The sequence below is a fragment of the Bactrocera oleae genome, chromosome 2 (assembly GCF_042242935.1).
Source record: "Bactrocera oleae isolate idBacOlea1 chromosome 2, idBacOlea1, whole genome shotgun sequence".
NCBI lineage: Eukaryota > Metazoa > Arthropoda > Insecta > Diptera > Tephritidae > Bactrocera > Bactrocera oleae.
In genome coordinates this window covers 2,496,457-2,516,702 of record NC_091536.1, presented here as the reverse complement: position 1 = coordinate 2,516,702, position 20,246 = coordinate 2,496,457, and the positions used below count along the sequence as shown (strand labels likewise).

At 33.3% G+C, this 20,246-nt stretch overlaps 1 protein-coding gene across 4 annotated transcripts in view; it reads right to left on the bottom strand.

The window, feature by feature from the left end:
- The window catches only part of Glut4EF (Glucose transporter 4 enhancer factor), a 250,590-nt gene that overhangs the window by 50,288 nt on the left and 180,056 nt on the right, over positions 1-20,246 (bottom strand). For 2 of the 4 annotated variants that reach the window (XM_070106639.1, XM_070106642.1), the window contains one exon: positions 12,374-12,421. The exons of the other annotated variants lie outside the window; for them this stretch is intronic. In XM_070106639.1, the coding sequence (XP_069962740.1) occupies positions 12,374-12,421 (48 nt within the window). The remainder of the gene's footprint in view (positions 1-12,373; positions 12,422-20,246) is intronic. 4 annotated transcript variants of the gene reach the window in all.

Below are 20,246 nucleotides of genomic sequence, written 5' to 3'. Positions count from 1 at the left end.
CCCTCTAAGCGGTAGAAGGAAGTGTATAAAAGTATTATTAGTAAATGTATTCATGGAAATATTTGCAGCTCTACTGTGTATTTCGACTGGTGTATAACTGTAGGTCTGCTTGTCCTGGCTACTACAAGTTAATTTTGTATTGCAAATGATTACTGATCTCAGTGAGAATGACACAAATATTAAAGGCACAACTATTAAATTATAAATATTAGTTTGATCAATATTTTATATATTAATAGGCATTGCAAATATTTCAAAACAAAAAGATTACAGAACGAGTAAAAATTATTTTTGGAGATCAGTTTTGGTAAATTATTAAACTGGAATAAAAAACAAGAAAAACGTTAACTTAGGCTGTACTGAAGCTAGAACACTCTTCACAAATAAAGAAGTTTCCATACAAGAACTTGATTTTAATCGTACAGGTTGTATGGCAACTATATGATATAGTGGTCGGATTTGGAAAATTTTTTTAAGATACGGTAACGTTGCCGTAGATAATTAACCATGCCGAAGATATCTTTGCAAATAATATAGTTTTCAATAAACATGGCTAAATCAACTCAATGACGCTGATCACTAATATATAATATATACTTTTCCTCATATATACTGTTCAGGGTATAAATGTGCTTTCAACAAATAACAAATAAAGTATACTTATTTCCTTAAAGATATTCAATGTATTCAATATAACAAAATTCGGGTAACTAATTAAATAATCAAACGTAAAACGATCTTATAATTAAATTTTCGCAAGCGTGAAATTAGGTTTTAACGCTCTTGCAGGTGCAGGCACACAAAACAAATAATACTCAAAATAAAAATATTAATGGAAACATGTAAAAAATAGCATTCCCCAAACGAACTTGAATAAGGTGTGTCAGTGCAGGGCAGGCATAACAAGTGGTGAAGCGTGGAGGGGGCAGCAGCAATTCACAGTGCTAAGCTGCTTAAGTGAATGGCATTTGATAAGTTAAATATGTTTACTGGACTTATAGTATTTCCACAGACTGTACGATTGTCAAATAAATGTTTCATAGCCGGATCGTGCAACAAAAAGAACAACATTTGAGACACTTAAAAATCGTGTTAGCGCAATGCGTACATATGTAAGCGTTTTAAATCCTTTGTGGGTAGATAATTTTTTAAGCAAATATGTACATACGATTATAGAGCGATATGGGAAACTAATAGCAATATAATTAACACACAACTTAATTTGTTAATGAAAATAATAGCATTGAAAATATTTGCGGCAATATTTTGTAGAAGTTAAAGTCGACTTAAGCTAATGGCGGCTATTCGGATTTTTTTAGTTAACTTCTACAAGAAAGTACGTTGTATTAATTTTTTTTCGGACTGCGAAATTTTTAATCAAAAAATTTTTGATTTATAGTTTGAAATTTAAATTTTCAATAAATATATAATAAATTGAATTTTGAATCCGGTTTTTGGGATAAAAGACTTTTTTGTTATTTAATGTCGTATTTGGGATTAACATTTTTCACAATCCATAATGCAGTTCGGCTCATTGCTAAAGCGTAGTTGCTCTCGAGGATCTGAAGCAAACTTTTTACTAAGTATTGTTGGCTGTGTGTGGAGCTGTTAGTAAATGTTGCTTGTTGTGTCATTAATTTTTAACTGCAACATAAAATCACAGGAACGGTGTTGATGGAATTATGAGGCGATGATTTGACGTTTTCATGTCAAAATAAACTTGTCTAAATTAATTAAAGCTTTTAGCTAGTGTATTTATGGCATTGAATGGAAGAATAAAATATACATGTACACAGGGAGTGCGGCAACTTGATCAGTCATAAATCTTTTGCGCGCTGAGAGCGCGCAGTGCAGTTTAGCTGCAGCCACAATTGGCCGTAAGCCAAAACTAAAACAACAGCAAAAACAAACAAAAAAAAAAAAAACGAAAATGTTAAAATTGCTTAGAATGTAAAATGTTATTGTTATGGCTTTTATCGCTGTTTGTTAATTATTAATAACCAGCTTAAATTGTAAAATAAAAAGCGGATGTTGTTGCACACACAATTATTTTTTAATATAATTCGCAATTTTTCATTAAGTTTTTGTACATGGGTGTGTGTGTATGTTTTAATTATTTCGTGCGAATGTTCGCCGAATGACATTGGCTTGGTTAGCCGCAAGTTTAATTGCAGCGAACGAAGTATCGGAAGAGTTCGCAATGTAGCAGCAGGGTTGCCGCTGGAACATTGACAATTGAAACCGCTTGACTCAGCATAAACCGCAAAAACATATGGAATAATTCATTTAAAATTAGTGCACGTTAATTGGAAAGTGGAAATTTTGCTTAATTATTATTTTTTGTATGTAGGGATGTATTTGTGTATTGTGCGCGAAAATGGAACTTGAGTGGGCACCCAAGGAGGTTGGTATTCGGACCAGTGCCAAGCCCACAAAACTCTACTAAACGAAAACTTCAAGGACATCTGTGGTCTTAACATTTCTTTGAAGTGGGTGTGGTTCCGCCCCCTATATGGTTTAATCTACATATCTTCCAAACCGCTTAGGAAAGCCTTACCTGCAGAGAAGAAGTGATTTTATCACCGCTTCTAACTTTACGAAAATGAGTAAAATCGGATAATAACTACGCCCACTAACCATATTACGGTTGTTTTGAAAACTACTAAAAGTACTATAACTTGCTGAATAAATGAGCCACAGGCGTTAAATTTCACAGCCTGGATGACAAAAAAGGGACTTTTAAGATTTGGTTTGAATATACTTACAAGTATATACTTAACATTAATATTTTCGAACCTCCAATTCACTTTATGCCGCATCTATCGGCCAATATGTAAAAATCTTAGCGAAATTCAGAAAGAATATTTTTCTAATAACGGTGTATCCTCTTTCCTAAAATGAATGAAATCACGACGATTTTTTCCTTAGTTTGACATAAAGTTTTGTCAAAACCTGAAGTTGTTCCTCCGCCTTTGTTCCTTGCAAGTTGCAAGAGTTTTAAATATTCGGTTACACCCGAACTTAACCCTTCCTTACATGTTTTATATTTATTTATTTTTTCTTAGTTAATTTGAATTTAAAAAATTAATTTGTTTTTATATATTTGGTTGCTTACATATTTTTAATCATTAAATTTTTTATACACTTTTTTGTTTTATAATTTTTAATTTGGTTTTTAATACATTTATATATTCTATTATTATTATATTTAATACATACACGCTAATAAATTAATATAAATATTTTAAAATTCCAATATTTCATAACATTTTCGTATGTTTAAATTTATTTATATATTTTTTTTTGGCTTTTCATTATTTTATTCTTTTCTGTATTTATTTGTTTTTATACATATGCTTTGTTTATACATCCATATAACATATACATACATATGTACACGTACTTTGAGTTATTTATTATTATTTTTATTTTAATTTTTTTTTTTATCTATTTTATTTTATTTTTTAAATGTGCATTATTTTCTATTTATTTATTCTTTTCAGTCATCTTAATTTGCTTATGATTAAATGGCGTTTTTTAACTCCTATTTCCAAACAAAAATTTTTTTTAATTGTATTATTTGTCTGAATGTATGTTTCTGGTTTTTGTTTATGTTCACAAATTAGCTATTGTTAAGAGTTAGTCATTGCCTTTGTGTTGCTTTGCTCTGCCACTTTCCTTTCATAATTTGACCAATTAAAAAGCAACAAAATGTTTATCAGCTTCTCCTGCGCATCTTCGCGTTTTACTTGAATTTCTTGTCTACGCTGTTTATTTGTTTGTTATTTTGATTTTGTCATTTTGTTTGTTTCGCGGCTGACACGCCAACTGTTGTTGGCGGGCGTAAATTAACCGCTTCCAAATGGCATTGTGCGATGAATTTTTTCACGAAATGTTCAAGGCCGTTAAAGCAATGTTTATTATTGTTGATATTATTTTAGTTATTGTATAGCTAATATGTTGTTGTTGAATTTTTCTACCTCTTGATGAATAACATTCAAAATTAATTATTATTTTTATTAATTTTATTTATGTTTGTGTGAAATATTTCTAATTTCCTTTAATATGATTTAAAAAATATTACCTAAACAAATATTTAATTATTTAACAGTGTATTTTACTACTTTCTATTTCATTATGATATAATGTTTAGAAATATAAATCAATTTATTCGAATTTAATTTTAAAAAGATATATACTAAAAATAATAACTTATTTCATATAATGTTTTTTTAAATTTTTTTTTACTATCAATTAAAAAAATATTTTTTGTTTCGCTTTTTTCTATTTAATTCACTTCATGCTTTAAATTGTGAATTGATATAAGAAAAAAATTAAAGATATTAAAAAAAAAAATGACGGTTTACTTTCCGTTTTGCTGCTTAATTGTCTTTTGTGTGCATTATCATGCCAACGTCAATGCAAAAAATATTGCCTTCTCCATCCAACGGCAAGACAGTAGCTGCATATCGAATTGATGATCGATGGGCGTTAATTGCAAAAGGTTGGGTGGAATAATAAAAATTACTAAAAACAATTTAATACGAAAATCAATTCAAGTGCGACTAATCAATTATGCAGGAAAGAAAGTGTGTGAATGGCTTAAAATGCATAAAATTAATATAAATAAATTTTGTATATTAAAAAAACTTAAGCCAATTAAGCCAAGTAAATGGCGACAATTTTATTCATTTTGATCAAGTTATTTGTGATTTGATATAATTGTTTATATGAAACAGTAGCTTGGAACCGGAAGCAACGAATTGCGATAAAGAAGAAATGAAGCATATTCACGGATTTTTACCAGAAATGAAAATACGACGCTGTGGTTAAGCTGACTTATGCTATTTTATAAATACGGACGGATACAAGTATGTCTTAATTAAAAAAAAATTTTTGAATGGCAAAAAATAACTAGGAATGATTTGATGCAAATTTATAGTTTGTGGTATGGTTACATAATGTCAGAGTTTTGAGTTTCGTTTAATAATTTTCTGAAATGCCGCTCGTTGTTCATATCTCAGTCAGTTCTTAAGTGGCTCTCTTACTAACATGAAACGGGTAGTAATTTTTTGCGGCAATTTGGAGAGCTCTTGACAACTTATGAAATGCAGTTGTGGCCATTTTGGTAGGTAAAAATTATTATGTGTTTCGAAAAATACATTTCATCATAGGAAATGTGATAATTGATTATTTCGCTGTTGTTCGCTTGCATTGTCGATTGGCCGCGAATGCCGAGGCGAACACACAAATACTCACGAATAGAAGGTGTGCAAGTTAGCATAGAAAAAATGTGCTACGTCATATCCGCAGATAAACCCGTTGTTGTTGCTGATCGCCCGTTGGTAGCGCGTGAAAGCTGTGCGCATTTTGTTTTCTTCTGCTGGGTACTTGCGGTCGCGCATAATTTGGCCGATTGCAAAACGTTCAAGGCCAGTAGATTTGCCAAATTCATTGCCAAATTATTCATTCGAAAAATTTATTTAAGTGAGTGAGCATGTACATACGATGTATGTACAAGTATGTAGGAAAGAAGGTGCTTAGGCACCAGCCCACTCATGCTGCCTGGTGAACGCATGCAAATGCAAGCAAAATAAATGCTTAGTAATAATATGCTTTGGAAATGGGCAACAAAACCAAACAATAAAGAGTCAACACCAACAGCAACAACACAAACGCCCTCATGTAGGTAGCTAACAAGAAAGAGGAAGACCAAGTAAATATAATTCAAGTTAATAAAAAAAACAAGAAAAAACGTTAACTTCGGTTGCAATACCCTTCACAAATATAAAGGCTCTTAAGAAGAACTTGGTTCCAATCGTCAAATTTGTATGGCAGCTATATGATATAGTGATCTGATCTGAACAATTTCTTTGGAGAATACATTGTTGTCTTAAACAATAACTCGTGCCTAATTTCGTAAAGATACCTCGTCAATTGAAAAAGTATTCCATGCAAGCACTTTATTCCGATTGTTCAGTTTGTATGGCAGCTATATGCTATGGTGGTCCGATATCGGCCGCCACGAAAAATAAGCAATTTCTTAGTGAGAAAAGGACAGGTGCAAAATTTCAGATCGATAGCTTAAAAACTGAGGGACTAGTTTGCATATATACAGACAGATAGATGGACAGACGGATATGGCTTAATCAACTCTAGGGTCACCGAAGTTTGCTTCTGGGTGTTACAAACTGCGTGGCAAACTTAATATAACCCGTTCAGGGTATAATAATAATAAGAATTAAAATCAAAAAATACATTGCCTCGCGATACTGATAAATTATGCATTGTAAATTGGAGAAAAAGACAGATAATAAATCAAAGAAATAGTAAGTTACAAAAGAAACCAGTAAAAAAGTAAATAACGCAAAGTAAAACACACAAAGCGGTAGCAACAAAGCACATATTATATATGTATACAAACACGCACACATACACAACACCTTTGGCAGGTCAGCGCATTTAATTATTTGCCAAATTAGCAAAGTTTATTAACAATAATGACGAATTTCGGCTGCATGCTGCTTAACACTGCGTTTTATTTATTTTTTATTCTTGGTGCTTTGCATTGACATGATGTCATCGAAGCATATAACTAATCAGAATTTAAAAGCGTTTTTAATTAGAATAAATTAGAGTTGCAACTATGCAATGGGACTCAAAATCAGAAATGAAGCCAAATTGCGCTTAAGCTGGTGTTCTATTATAATAAAACTCGGGGTTTTTGTTATGAAATTGAGGCCAAACGATCTTTAAATTTTAACAGAGCATATATTTTTCTTTTTTTTTAAGCATAGAGCTTTAGAGTTCTGGTTACGAAATTTGCAGGCATTTGAGTGCAATTCCAAAGGGTATGGCAATACCGGATTAAAGTAATCGCCTGTTATTCTATATTTCATTCTGCCAGTTATTTTATTTATGGTGTGTTAAATTTTAATGCGAAACTTTTTCAATTATTGTTAGAACTCTAATTAATTTTAATATTAGCATTAAAAATAATATTCATATTTTTCTGGTACATAATATTAAGAAAAGGAAGTCTCAGGCTTTTTTTTGAATTTTTTGATTTAATTTAAATTGAGTTTATTATAAATAAATCTTCACCAGAAAACCATGACCTATAAAAACGCATTAATAAGTTTACTGTGGCGACCTTAACTACAAAAACAACTCATGTATGCACTTTAATAATCTCAGCGGATAAAAAGCATATTTAGACTCGAAAATTTGCATTGTAAAATGTAACACCGGTGCCTTAACAGATTTACTGACCTTAAGCGTTGTAAAGCCAACGGCATAAAATAAAAACAACAAAACATTTCATTGACCGCATTGGCGAATCTGTGGATGAATAATGCCCAACCACTGGTTCGCCTGTATTAATTTCATAATCACTCCAGTCGTATTTACGTATAATAATGTGTATATGTGTATATGTGTTTGTATGTTTAGGTGTGTAATGCATGACCCAAGTAGGAACAATAAAATACGGTAATGAGAACAATTATATGCCTGATATGCATTTAAATTGCGCAGGAAATAAATTTTTTCCAAAAAGGCAACGAATTCAGCTTAAACAACAACATACATACACAACACTTACGCATGTATATATACGTTTTTACATCATGTACTTGTATATCTTAAAGTGAATATGCAAAAATGTAAAGGTGAGTGCGACTTCGATATTGCATTTTTAAAAATTAATTTGGTTGAGCTTGCAGTTTGTTTGTAAGAAAGGCTTAAAATTTCCGTTTGGATTTGCATATGTAGTGGCTGTTGTGCTAATATATACATATATGTATGTATGTATGAAATAAATATGTATCGGTCGATTACACCGGCCGGTGACAATCAACCAGCAACAACAACAGCACAACAGTGCAGATGAAAGCTTAAAAAACTTCTTTAGGCATGTTTCTGTATACCATAGAATCCTCTTAAGTTATTTAAAAATATTTTTTAAGCTACATTGAAAGCATAAGTAAAACGCATTCCAAAAAAATATATATGGTATATATTATATATTGATATTTATTTATTTGCAATTTGCAATTTTTTCGAATGATTTCGTGAAAAACAAACAACTTAAAAAAACAGACAACAAAAGCAGCATAATTTTTACTCAAACACAATGCGTGAAAAGAACGTGATGAGGCCATTGAGATTTACGAAGGCAATTTGTTTACAAAACGGCGACAACGACGTCAAGAAAGTGATAAGCAGCAACTACAACAATGAGGACAAGCGGTTATAAAATCAGAGAAAATAAAAAAGTCGCTACGCTTATACCGTTATATGCAGATTTTCGTGAGCAATAATTTTTGGAAGACATCGCAAAATAAAGAGCGCCAAGTGAGAATAAGGAGCGATGAAGTGTTTGTAAGTATATGTGTGCGCAAAAGTACAAATACGAAACGGGAATAAATTACGAAGAAATACGTAAGACAGATAAGTGTGGAATATCTGTATATTTCTATGTATGTATGTATGGTATATCGTACAGATCAAATGATACGACTTTTTGGAAGGTGTGGCTTGGTCATAGGCGCATTACACCAGCTGTTCTCCAAAGCTAAATTTAAATAAGCTGGAGTGTTTGCTTCCCTACATTCATGTAGTACATACAGACATATGTAGGTAAAGATCTGTGTACAGTTCGTAAGTGCCGCGATTGTCAATTCATGTGTCAAGAAGAGTTGGACCGGCGATTCCATCGATCGTCACGTCACACGTTTGCTTGTTGAAGAGCTTTCGTTTAGGTGTACAGTGTGAAAAAATATTTGCATCTACATATATGTATGTGTGTATGTAGTGATAACTATGTATGTTTGCGTGTAGACCTATTTGCATTATTATACGCATTTTGGATTTTGCATATGTATACATATATACATCTAGCTGGAAGAGACTTAGCCAGTTTTACTTGGAAGGAGAATTTTAACACACGTATTTAATTATATATACATACATACATGTATTCATTAATAATTATATATATGATTGTATTTTTTATTTAGCATCGCTGGTTTAGACAAACGAAGACCTGCAGACGAAAGTAGTGCACAGTGGTAAAAAATGCTAAATTAACAACAGTTCACCAGGCGTTAGAGAGTAACGAATCGAACAAACTATACTAGCTATTCAAACAGACTGGCACTAAAAAAGACTAAAAAAGAACTGTCAAAAATTACATACACATGTATGTTTGGTCACACTGATTCAATAGGTTGAAAGTACAAAGTTCAGATTATTAAAAAATGAGATTTCACGAAAACAAGTATTGAATTACACTTTTTAGCGGGTTCTCTTAAAATCAATAAATTAATATTTAAGATTTTTTTATAAACATTTTTTGTTTGTTTTTAAATTGCCAATATTACAACTTTTGTAAGGTCAGTATAGCGCGCAGAGAAATGGCGAATCGATGACTGTTTATATGTAAATAGCAAAGTTGTAATAGTGTTCTTTGAAATAATTTATAAAACTAGCGTTATATTTTGATTTCCAAACATCACTTGGGATTATAAAATACTTGTACATTGAATACGTTAAATAACTAATTTGAAACCTCTTTGGAAAATTATTAGTTACGCTCGCTTCTTTTCGCTTACGCTCGTTTAATGTTCGAAAGCAAAAACAAAAAAAAAGGTTACTTCGGGTGCCCCGCAGCACCGTAGCAGTTTCGTAAAGATACCTCGTCTAATAAAAAAGTTTTCCATGCAAGCACTTTATTCCGATCGTTCAATTAATATAGCAGCTATATGCTATAGTGATCCGTTCTATACAATTTCTTCAGAGATTGCATTACTGTCCCAAAAAATGATTCATGCAAAATTTCGTGAAGCTACCTCATCGAGTAAAAAAGTTTCCCTTACAAGCACGTGATTCCGATTATTCAGTTTGTATGGCAGCTATATGCTATAGTGGTTCGATGTCGGCCGTCTCGAAAAATAAGCAGTTTCTTAGTGAGGAAAGGACAAGTGCAAAATTTCTGATCAATAGCTTAAAAACTGAGGGACTAGTTTGTATATATACAGACAGAAATCATCATCCTGATCATTCACTTGAATGTAAATATTTTATAGGGTTCCCGAAGTTTCCTTCTGGGTGCTACAAATTTTGTGGGATACTTAATATACCCTGTTCAGGGTATACAAACAAAACAAAAAACAGGCAGCAAAAATTAGTTTTGTGGAAAAACCAGAACTTTTATGTTTTGAATTGGAAAGCCCAGCATAAATTTTCTACATATCCACAGGCGTGACTTGCGAATAGCTGCAGTATGCAAGATTCCGAGCGAATGCACGAGCATGATTAGTTATTTTGGCATATCAGTTGCTTAAGCAGCGGTTGCCCCAAAAGGGGTTGGAGGCGTCAAAGCGACTACCATGCACATAGGAACTATATGTATGTATGAGTGACTATGTATAAATTTCTAGAACACGCTTATAAGAATTGCTTAGGTTAAAGGCGTCGACATGATCTGCATTAATTTTGGTGTGTAGTGGTGAGCGCTTGGCGTCGCCGAGTATCTATCTATTTGCGCGCATTGCTGCTGCTAGAATTGTTGTTTAGCTTAATTTAAAATTTTTTAAGTGAGTAGTGAGTTTTAAATATTTATGAATCCAATTATATATATATATATATGAACATTTGTATATATTATAATCCTGCCGTAGGAGTGCGCACATACTTATATGTGTGTGCATATGTTTTTATGAAAGTTTTACGATCGCTGCGCCCACTACTGCCGCGTCTCACATTGTATATAAACTTACTTAAATACTTCTCACATACATGCCTTATACATGCATGTTTGTTTGTGTGTGGGGAAAGGGGTGCGCGCGCGCACTTATTTGCCAATCTAGCCGCTCGCGACAAAACGTCTACGTCAACGCGCATACAGCAAAGGTGCCGGTATTGGCGGCCTGGGGCGGGCGCGGTGCTCAGCGGCTCGCAGCGCGTTGATGCCATTGACCGCTAGAATGCAATCAACCTAGTACAAGGTCAAGTTTTTTGCTCGTCAACGGAATTCAAATAAAATAGGTGACTGAATTAGTAAGCGAGTGCGATTCGGACGCTGGTGTTGATGACGCTAACCGCGTAGCTGAAAATATCTACAACGCGCATGAATAACATCCTATATATTTATGCATATAGTATTTTTTTTAGCAAGAATGTTGCAAACAAACAATAAATTTCTAGCGCAGCGATTCTGTTAGACATTTTGCACACATAAACAGTAGTTTGAAACGAAAAAGGAAAGTCAAATTATAAAACACTTTGTGACTATAAGACCGCACCGAATGTGTATGAATGTGTAGAATTTGGGCAAGCGATATGAGTTCGGCATGTATATGTGTTAATGATTTTGGCATTGGCATTGGCAATGGCAATGACATTAGCTTGAGGTGCAACAAGGCATAGATAGCTATGTACAATATATGATGTGCATGCGGTGGGCGTACAGCTCAGCATGATGATTATCTTATATGAAGGTTTTCGTATAAGTGTAAAAGTTTTACACGCTTGCTTACGGCATTGTTTATCTAGGGCATAATAGTAGCATAATTTAAAGCAAAGGTGAAAGAAAATTAAAGAAATTAAAACAAATTGGAAAAAAGTAGAAAAAAATATAAGTAAAAAAATGCTAAAAAAAAATTCTTAAAAAAAAGTAGAAAAAAATATGGGGAAAACATTAATATATTAAAAAAAAAGGAAACATTTATTTTTATTAATTTTTTTTTTTATATTTCCTAAATATTCTAGACATATTTTTTTCCTGTTCATTATTTTATTTAATTTCATCAGCTTGTTTGATGACGGTTTGTGGATGATGACGTGTGGCTTATTTTCTACTTGGCCAATGCGCTCATTTGATACTCGTATACTTTTGCTGTGTCTGTATGTATTTATGTATGTTTTAGCGGATTCTTTGATTTCCTTTATTTTATTTAAATTGTTTATATTTATTGTATTTGTGTGTGAAATTGAAAGTTGCCATTGTCGACACAGCAAGCACATGATTTATTTAATTATACCAATTTGTTTTACTTTCATTTGAGATTAATTTAGATTTCTGGGTAACGGTGTGTCTGACTTTTGCACTTGTTTGAGTTGGTTTCATTTATCGCAATTTATTATGCATACATATAGACACATATGCGAGTTGGTCAGCACTTGAATAGCCTTTGTCTACTTATGTAGATAATTTGAAGTGCCCGTACGATTAGATAATAATGCCGCAATCGGTGGGACAAACATATTGCACAGTATTTTTAGGGAAATTTTAATATATATGTAACGGAGATAGAAATTGTTTATTGTACATTTCTTTTGTTTATTTTATTGACAATTTTTAATTACTTACTTGAGTATAAAGCCAATTTGTTTTATGTCGAAATATATATTTACTCACCTGAAAATACAAAGGAAAATATTGATATGAGTAAATTTATGCTAACTATTTTTTAGGTTTTAGAAAAGAAGAGCATTTAAAAAAACATAAATTTTTAATTATTTTTTATAATTATATTCTTTACATATTTTAACAGGCAATTATACAAATATAGCTAACAGTAACTATATAAAAAAAAAAAATATTGCGTTATAGATACATAGTAATACAGCATCATATTTTTATTGTTAAAAAGTATTTTTATGTAATATTTAAAGAATTTCCTCTATAAATATGTATATTCTGCATGATAAACAATGCTTACGGCATTGTTTATTGAAGGTTTGTAATTTTTTGTTTGTATAAGATTATTAATGTACAGTTACTAGCATATTACCGCATCATTACATAAAACCTTTCCGGGGACTATTCCATCCATCATCTAATTTTAAGTTCTATGACACTGAGGCTATAATACTCTTCATTTATATGGCAGCTATATGCTATAGTAGTCGGATCTAACAATTTTTTTCATATATTGCTGCTCAATGTATTATATAAACGATAATTATATATTATTATTATCGTCTATTAAAAATTGAAAATCACTTTTAGTCTGCATGCCCACACATATACCATTCTTTTCAAGTAAATGTTGCATGCACATTATTTATTACTACTTTTTTTAAATAAGTGTATACTAAAATTATAAGTAAGGCTTTAATTTAAGGTAAACTTTCAGCATAATTCGAAGTAATTAAAGTTTCGCATTAAAATAATGGCAAATTATAGAGCATGACCCCCATTATCTTTACTCACAAAGCTAACATAGCATATACATATATAATATTACAACGGTGATTTCACATTTTCTGCGCCCTTTGCGGACCTGCGCAGTAAGCGTTAGATACGGTAAAAAGCTCTGTTAACCAAAAATCAGAATCTCAGAGCAGTCTATGGTCGAGCGAGAAATAGTTTGTATGCATTACGACGAGCAATAATAATAAGGTAAAATGCAGTTGGCAACGTTTCAACATTTTCCCACAATGCAAAGAGGCCCAGCAGTTACCGGCATTTTATTTATACACAAATATGGTAGCGCGGGAAACCCAGCGTTGCGGCGAATTGAGCGCACTGTGGTTGACAGCAGCTTTTCCACACATATAGAATAGAGTACCCCAAATTGAAAGCACTGGCGACCCAGTTAAATACTCAGTCTTGGCATCTAATAAAGTATTCTTGGTGCCGCCACAGCGGCTACAATAGCAATGCGATGCGTATGAGTAACATTTCGCTGCATGGAATTCGCCGCAAGAAAATGCTGCTGCATATTGATTTTAGCGCTCTGCGGTCGCTACACTGCAATATGTGAGCGCTTGCTGTGTAATGGTACTTTGTTTTTGTGTAATGGTACTGCTGTGTCCGTGTATGTGTTGAATTCCCAGAAAATTGCGGGTGTGGGGTAGCGAGGGCAAATGCGACACTTTCGCTGCGTTGACCTTGAAAATCGTTGCAACGCCCCGTTACTGTATATGAGCTTTCCTTTGTGTATACACACAGTTGCGAGTTTTCTGTGCAATTTCACTAAGGGAGCTAACTACTTAGAATATTTCAAATTGACAACAGCAATTAAAGTCAGCTTTTCGCTTTTCGCTTTCCGTTACATGTTTTCTTTTTGCCAACTTAATTAAACTAACTTTTACTTTACTTTACTACGAATGTTTTACTTGTGTGTATGTGTGTATGCTTTTGCACTAAACGTCATTTTCCTCGCATTTTACGCAATACTTTACACTTAATTTGTTTTATGGGCGTTGCACGCTGTGGTCATTACTATTTTTATTAGTGTGCTTTCGCATTAGTTAAGCGACGCGCTAACCCACTGACTTCATTTTACTACTTTGCTCGCTTAGTTCATCCATTTGTAATGCTCCAGGTGCCACTACCTTGAATTCGGAATCGAAAACTTCTATTGTTATTATTTTTTCCTGTTCTTTTTTTTTTTTGCTGCAACAAAATGTAGCTAATCACCGCTCAAATCAAATGCTAAGCAGCTGCAGGCAGCGTGTTTCGTTCGCCCGTCACCCTTGTTGCCTGCCACATTTGCATTTTCGTGATATTAATAATTCCGCGAAAGGTGCGCGGGTGGGCTGGGCGCAGAAACAAAGGCGAAATTCATTCGTTTGGATAATTAACGATGCGAGTTGGCTAATTAATTCCACAATGACAGCGAAGTAGTGAATTAGGTGGCGTTGCTTCATTTGAATATCACAGTTCTTTTCCATAAGCAGCCACAAACTACATGTTTTCGTTGACGTTCTTTGTTATTGTTGTTAATTGCATATTTCATAAAAATAATATTTAAATTTTCTCGCAAGCGATTGGCAATCAGTCAGTCGGCCAAAAGTGATGAGCGCCTTTCAGTCTCTGTGTAATATTTATCGAGGCTAATGTGTCATAAGTATGTATATATGTATATGTATATAATATATATAAATAGGTATCTACATATGTATGTATGGTAATGTATACATACTATACCATGTAAATAGTTTCGAGTTTTAAATAAGTAAGTCAGATTTTTTTATAAAAATTTAATTCATCAATAACTAATTTCTACTGATTATTAATCATTAAAATTTGTAAGTATATATTACTTAAACCCTGAACCGGGGATATTAGTTTGCCACGAAGTTTGTAGCACCCATAGAAACGTCGGAGCCCCTATGAAGTATATACATATACACGCCAGTTTTTGAGATATCGGATTGAAATTTTTAACACGTCTATTTCACCCCAAGAAGCTGCTCATTTTTGAAATTATTTACTAAAATTTTATCAATATAAATATTTTTTAAAATTCTAAAAATCTTCAAACAGCAAAAAACCTATTTCAATTTCTCTTATGAAAATAATAAAATAAATTTAATGTTCTAAAATTGAGCAAAGTGAATCAACATGTGTCCGCAGCCGTAATGTCATCGTTAATGTTTCGAATAATTTTGCTTTCCAAATACTGTGTTACAAGCGATTGCCAACATATTTAAAAAACATTGTGTTTACTAAATACACACATAGTTCTCATAAAATTTGTGAGTTACAACATTTTCCAAGCAACGAGTGGTGATTTGTTAATTCAGTGGAATTGGCGTGCAAATGTTCGCCACAAAAACAACATATTTAATATGAATACATAACATTCCAACCAATTTCACAGATTTCCTCATTTATTATATTTTATTTTTCTATTTGCTATCATGTAAAAATAATTGCAACGATTACTATGTATACACACACACTCTTGTGTATATGCGCATTGCCATTGAATTACGCAACACAGTACGGAAAACCACTCGCGCGGCCGTTCATTCGCACGATCGACAGATAAGTGCTAGATATGGCAATTGAAAACAACGCCAGCAAATTGTGCACGATATCTGTGTATTGGTTGTAATGTAGTGGCGAGCGCTGTGCACCGACGGCGGCCTTTTTGTTTACCCAGCGTTGAGGTGGCTTACATCATACGAAAAGAACGCTGTTGTCGGCGCGCTGGTTCGTTAGTGGCGGCCGATCGATTCTTTTGTTTACCAACAAATTTCAAGTGCAATCAAACTTGGCAGCGAATAAATAAATAACGATAAATGAAGGAAGATTATTTTAGTGCAAAATGCTGTGGTTTTTACGGCGGCGCAAACGCTCGCCTGTCAGCGCGCTTAGAAAGTGCGAAATACTTTACAGCATGTTGTAATATTTTAAGGTGAATTGTGTTGGCTCACGCCTTGGTAGTGGCAAAATAAAACAGAAAATGAAAAAATGGAAAATTTAGTTTTTGAAAATTATTGTTGGCACTAGGCTGACGGAAGTTATTTTTACTGTGCACGTATCTATATATATAATATATATTTAAGCATGTACGGGTTGCATGAGTACCATACTTATATATCAGCGCATATAAGCAAATTCCCAGCTCAATGCCAGCGCTGCTGAATGCAAATGCAACCTTGTATCTTCAACGAATTACACGCAACGCTGGGTGCCAGTAATGGCGTCCGCACATCATAAATATGCTTGGCATTCATCGATATCGACAAAGACGGGTAGCTGCCGAACACACTCTGTTGCCCGCAACAGCGTTAAGACGGCGCGGCCGTGGCAGTGAAGGCAATGGCGCTGTCAATGTTAAGCGTTGTATGCGGCCACAATTCGAGCACAACCAAAATATGTAAGCATAGGTGAAAAGATGTGGAATATCAATACGAAAAGTGTGGTGTGGTGCCACAAGCGTTCAGTGTAGAATTTTCTTAAAATATTTAAAAATATAAAAATATTTGCTTGCATTTAAATCATAAAATGTTAAGCTTTATATTTACGACATTCCTGCATATATAATGCATTTTTCATCTTAGTACAGCTCTTGCTGTTAAAGCTTTGATTTTAGTTAACGCGCCTGGATTGGTGATTTTCTATGCCGAATTGACTGTGGCTTTGCAGCGCCACCACTAGCTCTTTCGCCGCAATTTATACGCGGCACTTATGGTTTATTTGGCCTTCAATGCGCTCATGAACTTTTCAATGGCTACTTGTGAGTAAGCCCGCGTTTTATAACTTTCTTTACGCGGTAACGAAAACCGTGTGGTTACAAGTGCCGTTTCCACTAAAGAAACTGCAGAAATTTGCATATTCATTTAATATGTGTTGCACACGCGCACACATACATTCGTATGCAGGAGTCCTCACTTAAACTTGCATGCGACATAAATGTTACTCATACGCCGCGTTTGGACGACTCAGCGGTGGCGTCAACGGTTACATTTTTTGCAATTTTATGCATTCGGTGGTTGCTGTACTTCCTGTTCAAATTAGTTTGACATAAAACGTATAAATGCACATACAGATTAATTGTTTATGCAACACTGCAATATACACATACGTATTTTAGTTATTGCAAAGTAAATACATATACAAATACATATCAGCATTATGTATATGCACTTAAAGCTGTGCGAACAGAATTGCAGCACAAATAGAGTGAAATAACACAAATATATGAAATGTGCTGACACGAAAGCCACCAAAGCGTGCATACACATACATTCGTAGTTGCACGCGCTGGCAAAACAACCAGTGAAAACATTGTCGTACACGTGCCATCGATCTCTTTGCCCTTTCGCCCGCAGCGCAGCGTCCACCGGGGATGTAAACTTTGCAAAAAGCACACAACTTATACATTCGCTCACATACTAGCGCGTGCGCTCTCTCGTATTGGCGCGCTCAGCTAGCTTGTATAGTTGGCGCCCAGAGATCTGGGCAAATAAGTGCAGTTATAAGCGTATGCAATCGGCGTTACAGCTAGCGAAGCGCCCGATTTAGTCGAAGCTTTGCACAGCAAATTTTCGCCGGCCGGCCGGCAGTTAATTGCCAAGCGTATACATATGTACGAGAGATATATGTATAAATGACGGTTCTAGGGGTTGCTGCTGGTTTTTTTGCGGTTGACTTTGATCCGCATAAAAATAAAAACGCGAATAAATGCAAAAAAATTCCAATATACATATAAAGCGCAAAGCAAAAATAAGTGAAAAAAAACAGAAACAATGCACCAGCTGTGGCATAAAAGGCATTGCAGTTGCATTGCCCACCTACAAACAAACGCAAATAAATGATAGAGTATATAGTATATGTATATGCAACTGTAAGCGCTGCGACCCTTGGACTGTGGTTGCACTTCATCCCACATCGGTGCCGTCGCCATTATTCTCAAGCACAACACACACACAGATGGATATTAATATGCTGTAGTTTTGTGCCAACAAATGTGTGCAAATTGCACGCGTGCAACAAATTTCATGTTTTTTTTGTTCAGCTGCAACGTACAGCGCTCATTTCAAAAGAGCTTTGCAATAAAGCTTAAAATGTTTTGATGAGTTCTATTGCTATTGTTTTTGTTTTTGTGATGTTTAGTATTTTCAGAAAGCAGTTAAGCAGTTTGAATGAATTTCTGTGATTTTTTCAAAAAAAATAGACAATTGTGGCACTTTAAGTGATGAAATTTAGCTTTGATTTGCCGCTATGTATGTGCATGCAAAACATATATATACTCGTATGTATATATTATATATAATATATACCATATATATATGCATACTCGTATATAGCGTATATATTGCGCTTAAATCGGGCGCTAAAATATAGTTGCCTCTAAATTTTGCTATTTAATGTATATATTTAAATATATATATACATACATACATATATATATATATATATAATATAATACACATACATAGTCGCATAACACATATATAAATGATATATGTTCCTATGATTATATATTGCATAATCATTGCTCTATAATTGTCAATCAATTGCTGTTCGTTTCAATCTCAGTAGGTATGATTACTTATTACTCACTTGTTTAATTAGTGATTTGAACTATATTTTCTACTTTTTTTTCAAAGCGTGTAGGCGGCTGCGCTGTAAATGGGTTTGTAGTTGTTATGGTTGTTACGTTATTAGGTAAACCATTGAAATTGCAAATAAGAATTTAAACGGCAGGTGTTAACATTGTGAAATGTAAATTTATTTTAATATTCATATTTGGGACTTAAACAGCACCACCTTTGTTGAAAGTTCTTAAATTATAGAGCTTGGCTTTCGGCATGAAAAGTTGTTGTAGTTAGTTGTGATGGTGCAGCAATATTTTCTCACTTTATTTGTTATATATAATTATTTTAACCGGTTTTTACATAGCTAACAAGGCTTTTACGAGGAGAAAGCTTTGCATAAAGCGTGAATCAGCAAATAGTTATGTACTAGGGTTCAATAATTGTTTTTAACATAAAAAAAATCAATATAATATATATACAATAGATATACACGGAACCCCACACATGCATTGAGTTCAAATGGATAGGTTTGTTTCAGTTCACAAATTAAGCGAGCACATTTTCGGAACTGTATTATATTATATATTAGATTAGCCTTACTTGCTGATTGACTAAATTATTATTCGGTTATACAATTTGCTAATTTACTAAATTAAGGGATTGTTTGAAATATATATTCGATTAGGCAATTTGGTAATTGACTAAGTTAGCGTTAGTCAGCTTAAAATATTCGCCATTTTAAATATTTCTGTGGACATTTCCAGTGTGTTTAGAGAATATGCATAAGTTTTTGAACATTTTCGCATAAAAAATTGAATTCTTTGATTTGCAACTGTTCATAATCACATTAGTTAAAATTGATTGTCTTTATAAATAATTGTACCAGACGGATGAGAATATTATTAATGTTCCATGTTCTTGAGCTTTGGTTTTGCATAAATTATTCGCATTCAGTTTTTCTTCATTTATCACTTGCATATGTAGCAATTGCATTTGAATATTGATAATAAGACCACATTTGCAGTTAATCGACATACATATGTAAGATAGGTATGTATGGAAAAATATTGCGTATTTTGCATTTTATGGATATCCAGGAATTATTGAGACATTTGGTGTGACTGAAAAATCAAGACTGACTGTAATGACAATTATCGATTTGCTTTATTAAAACAAGTTTATATATTAGACTATGAGTCACTTAGTAGTAGTAGTATTTTATAGTGCAGTTGATCCGCCTTCATACATAAATACGTATATGATTAAAGCGATGCCTTTTTACTGCGACTTACTCAGGCTAAGCTTGTACATAGTATATATGGCATGTTTTGTGTCGCTGGACTATTTATTTAGTTGACATTTTTATCAATAAAAAAATCAAAGTAAAATGACAAATTGAAAGGAATTAACTGACTTAAACTACAAAATGACATTGATCCAATAGTGGATGATATTGCCAC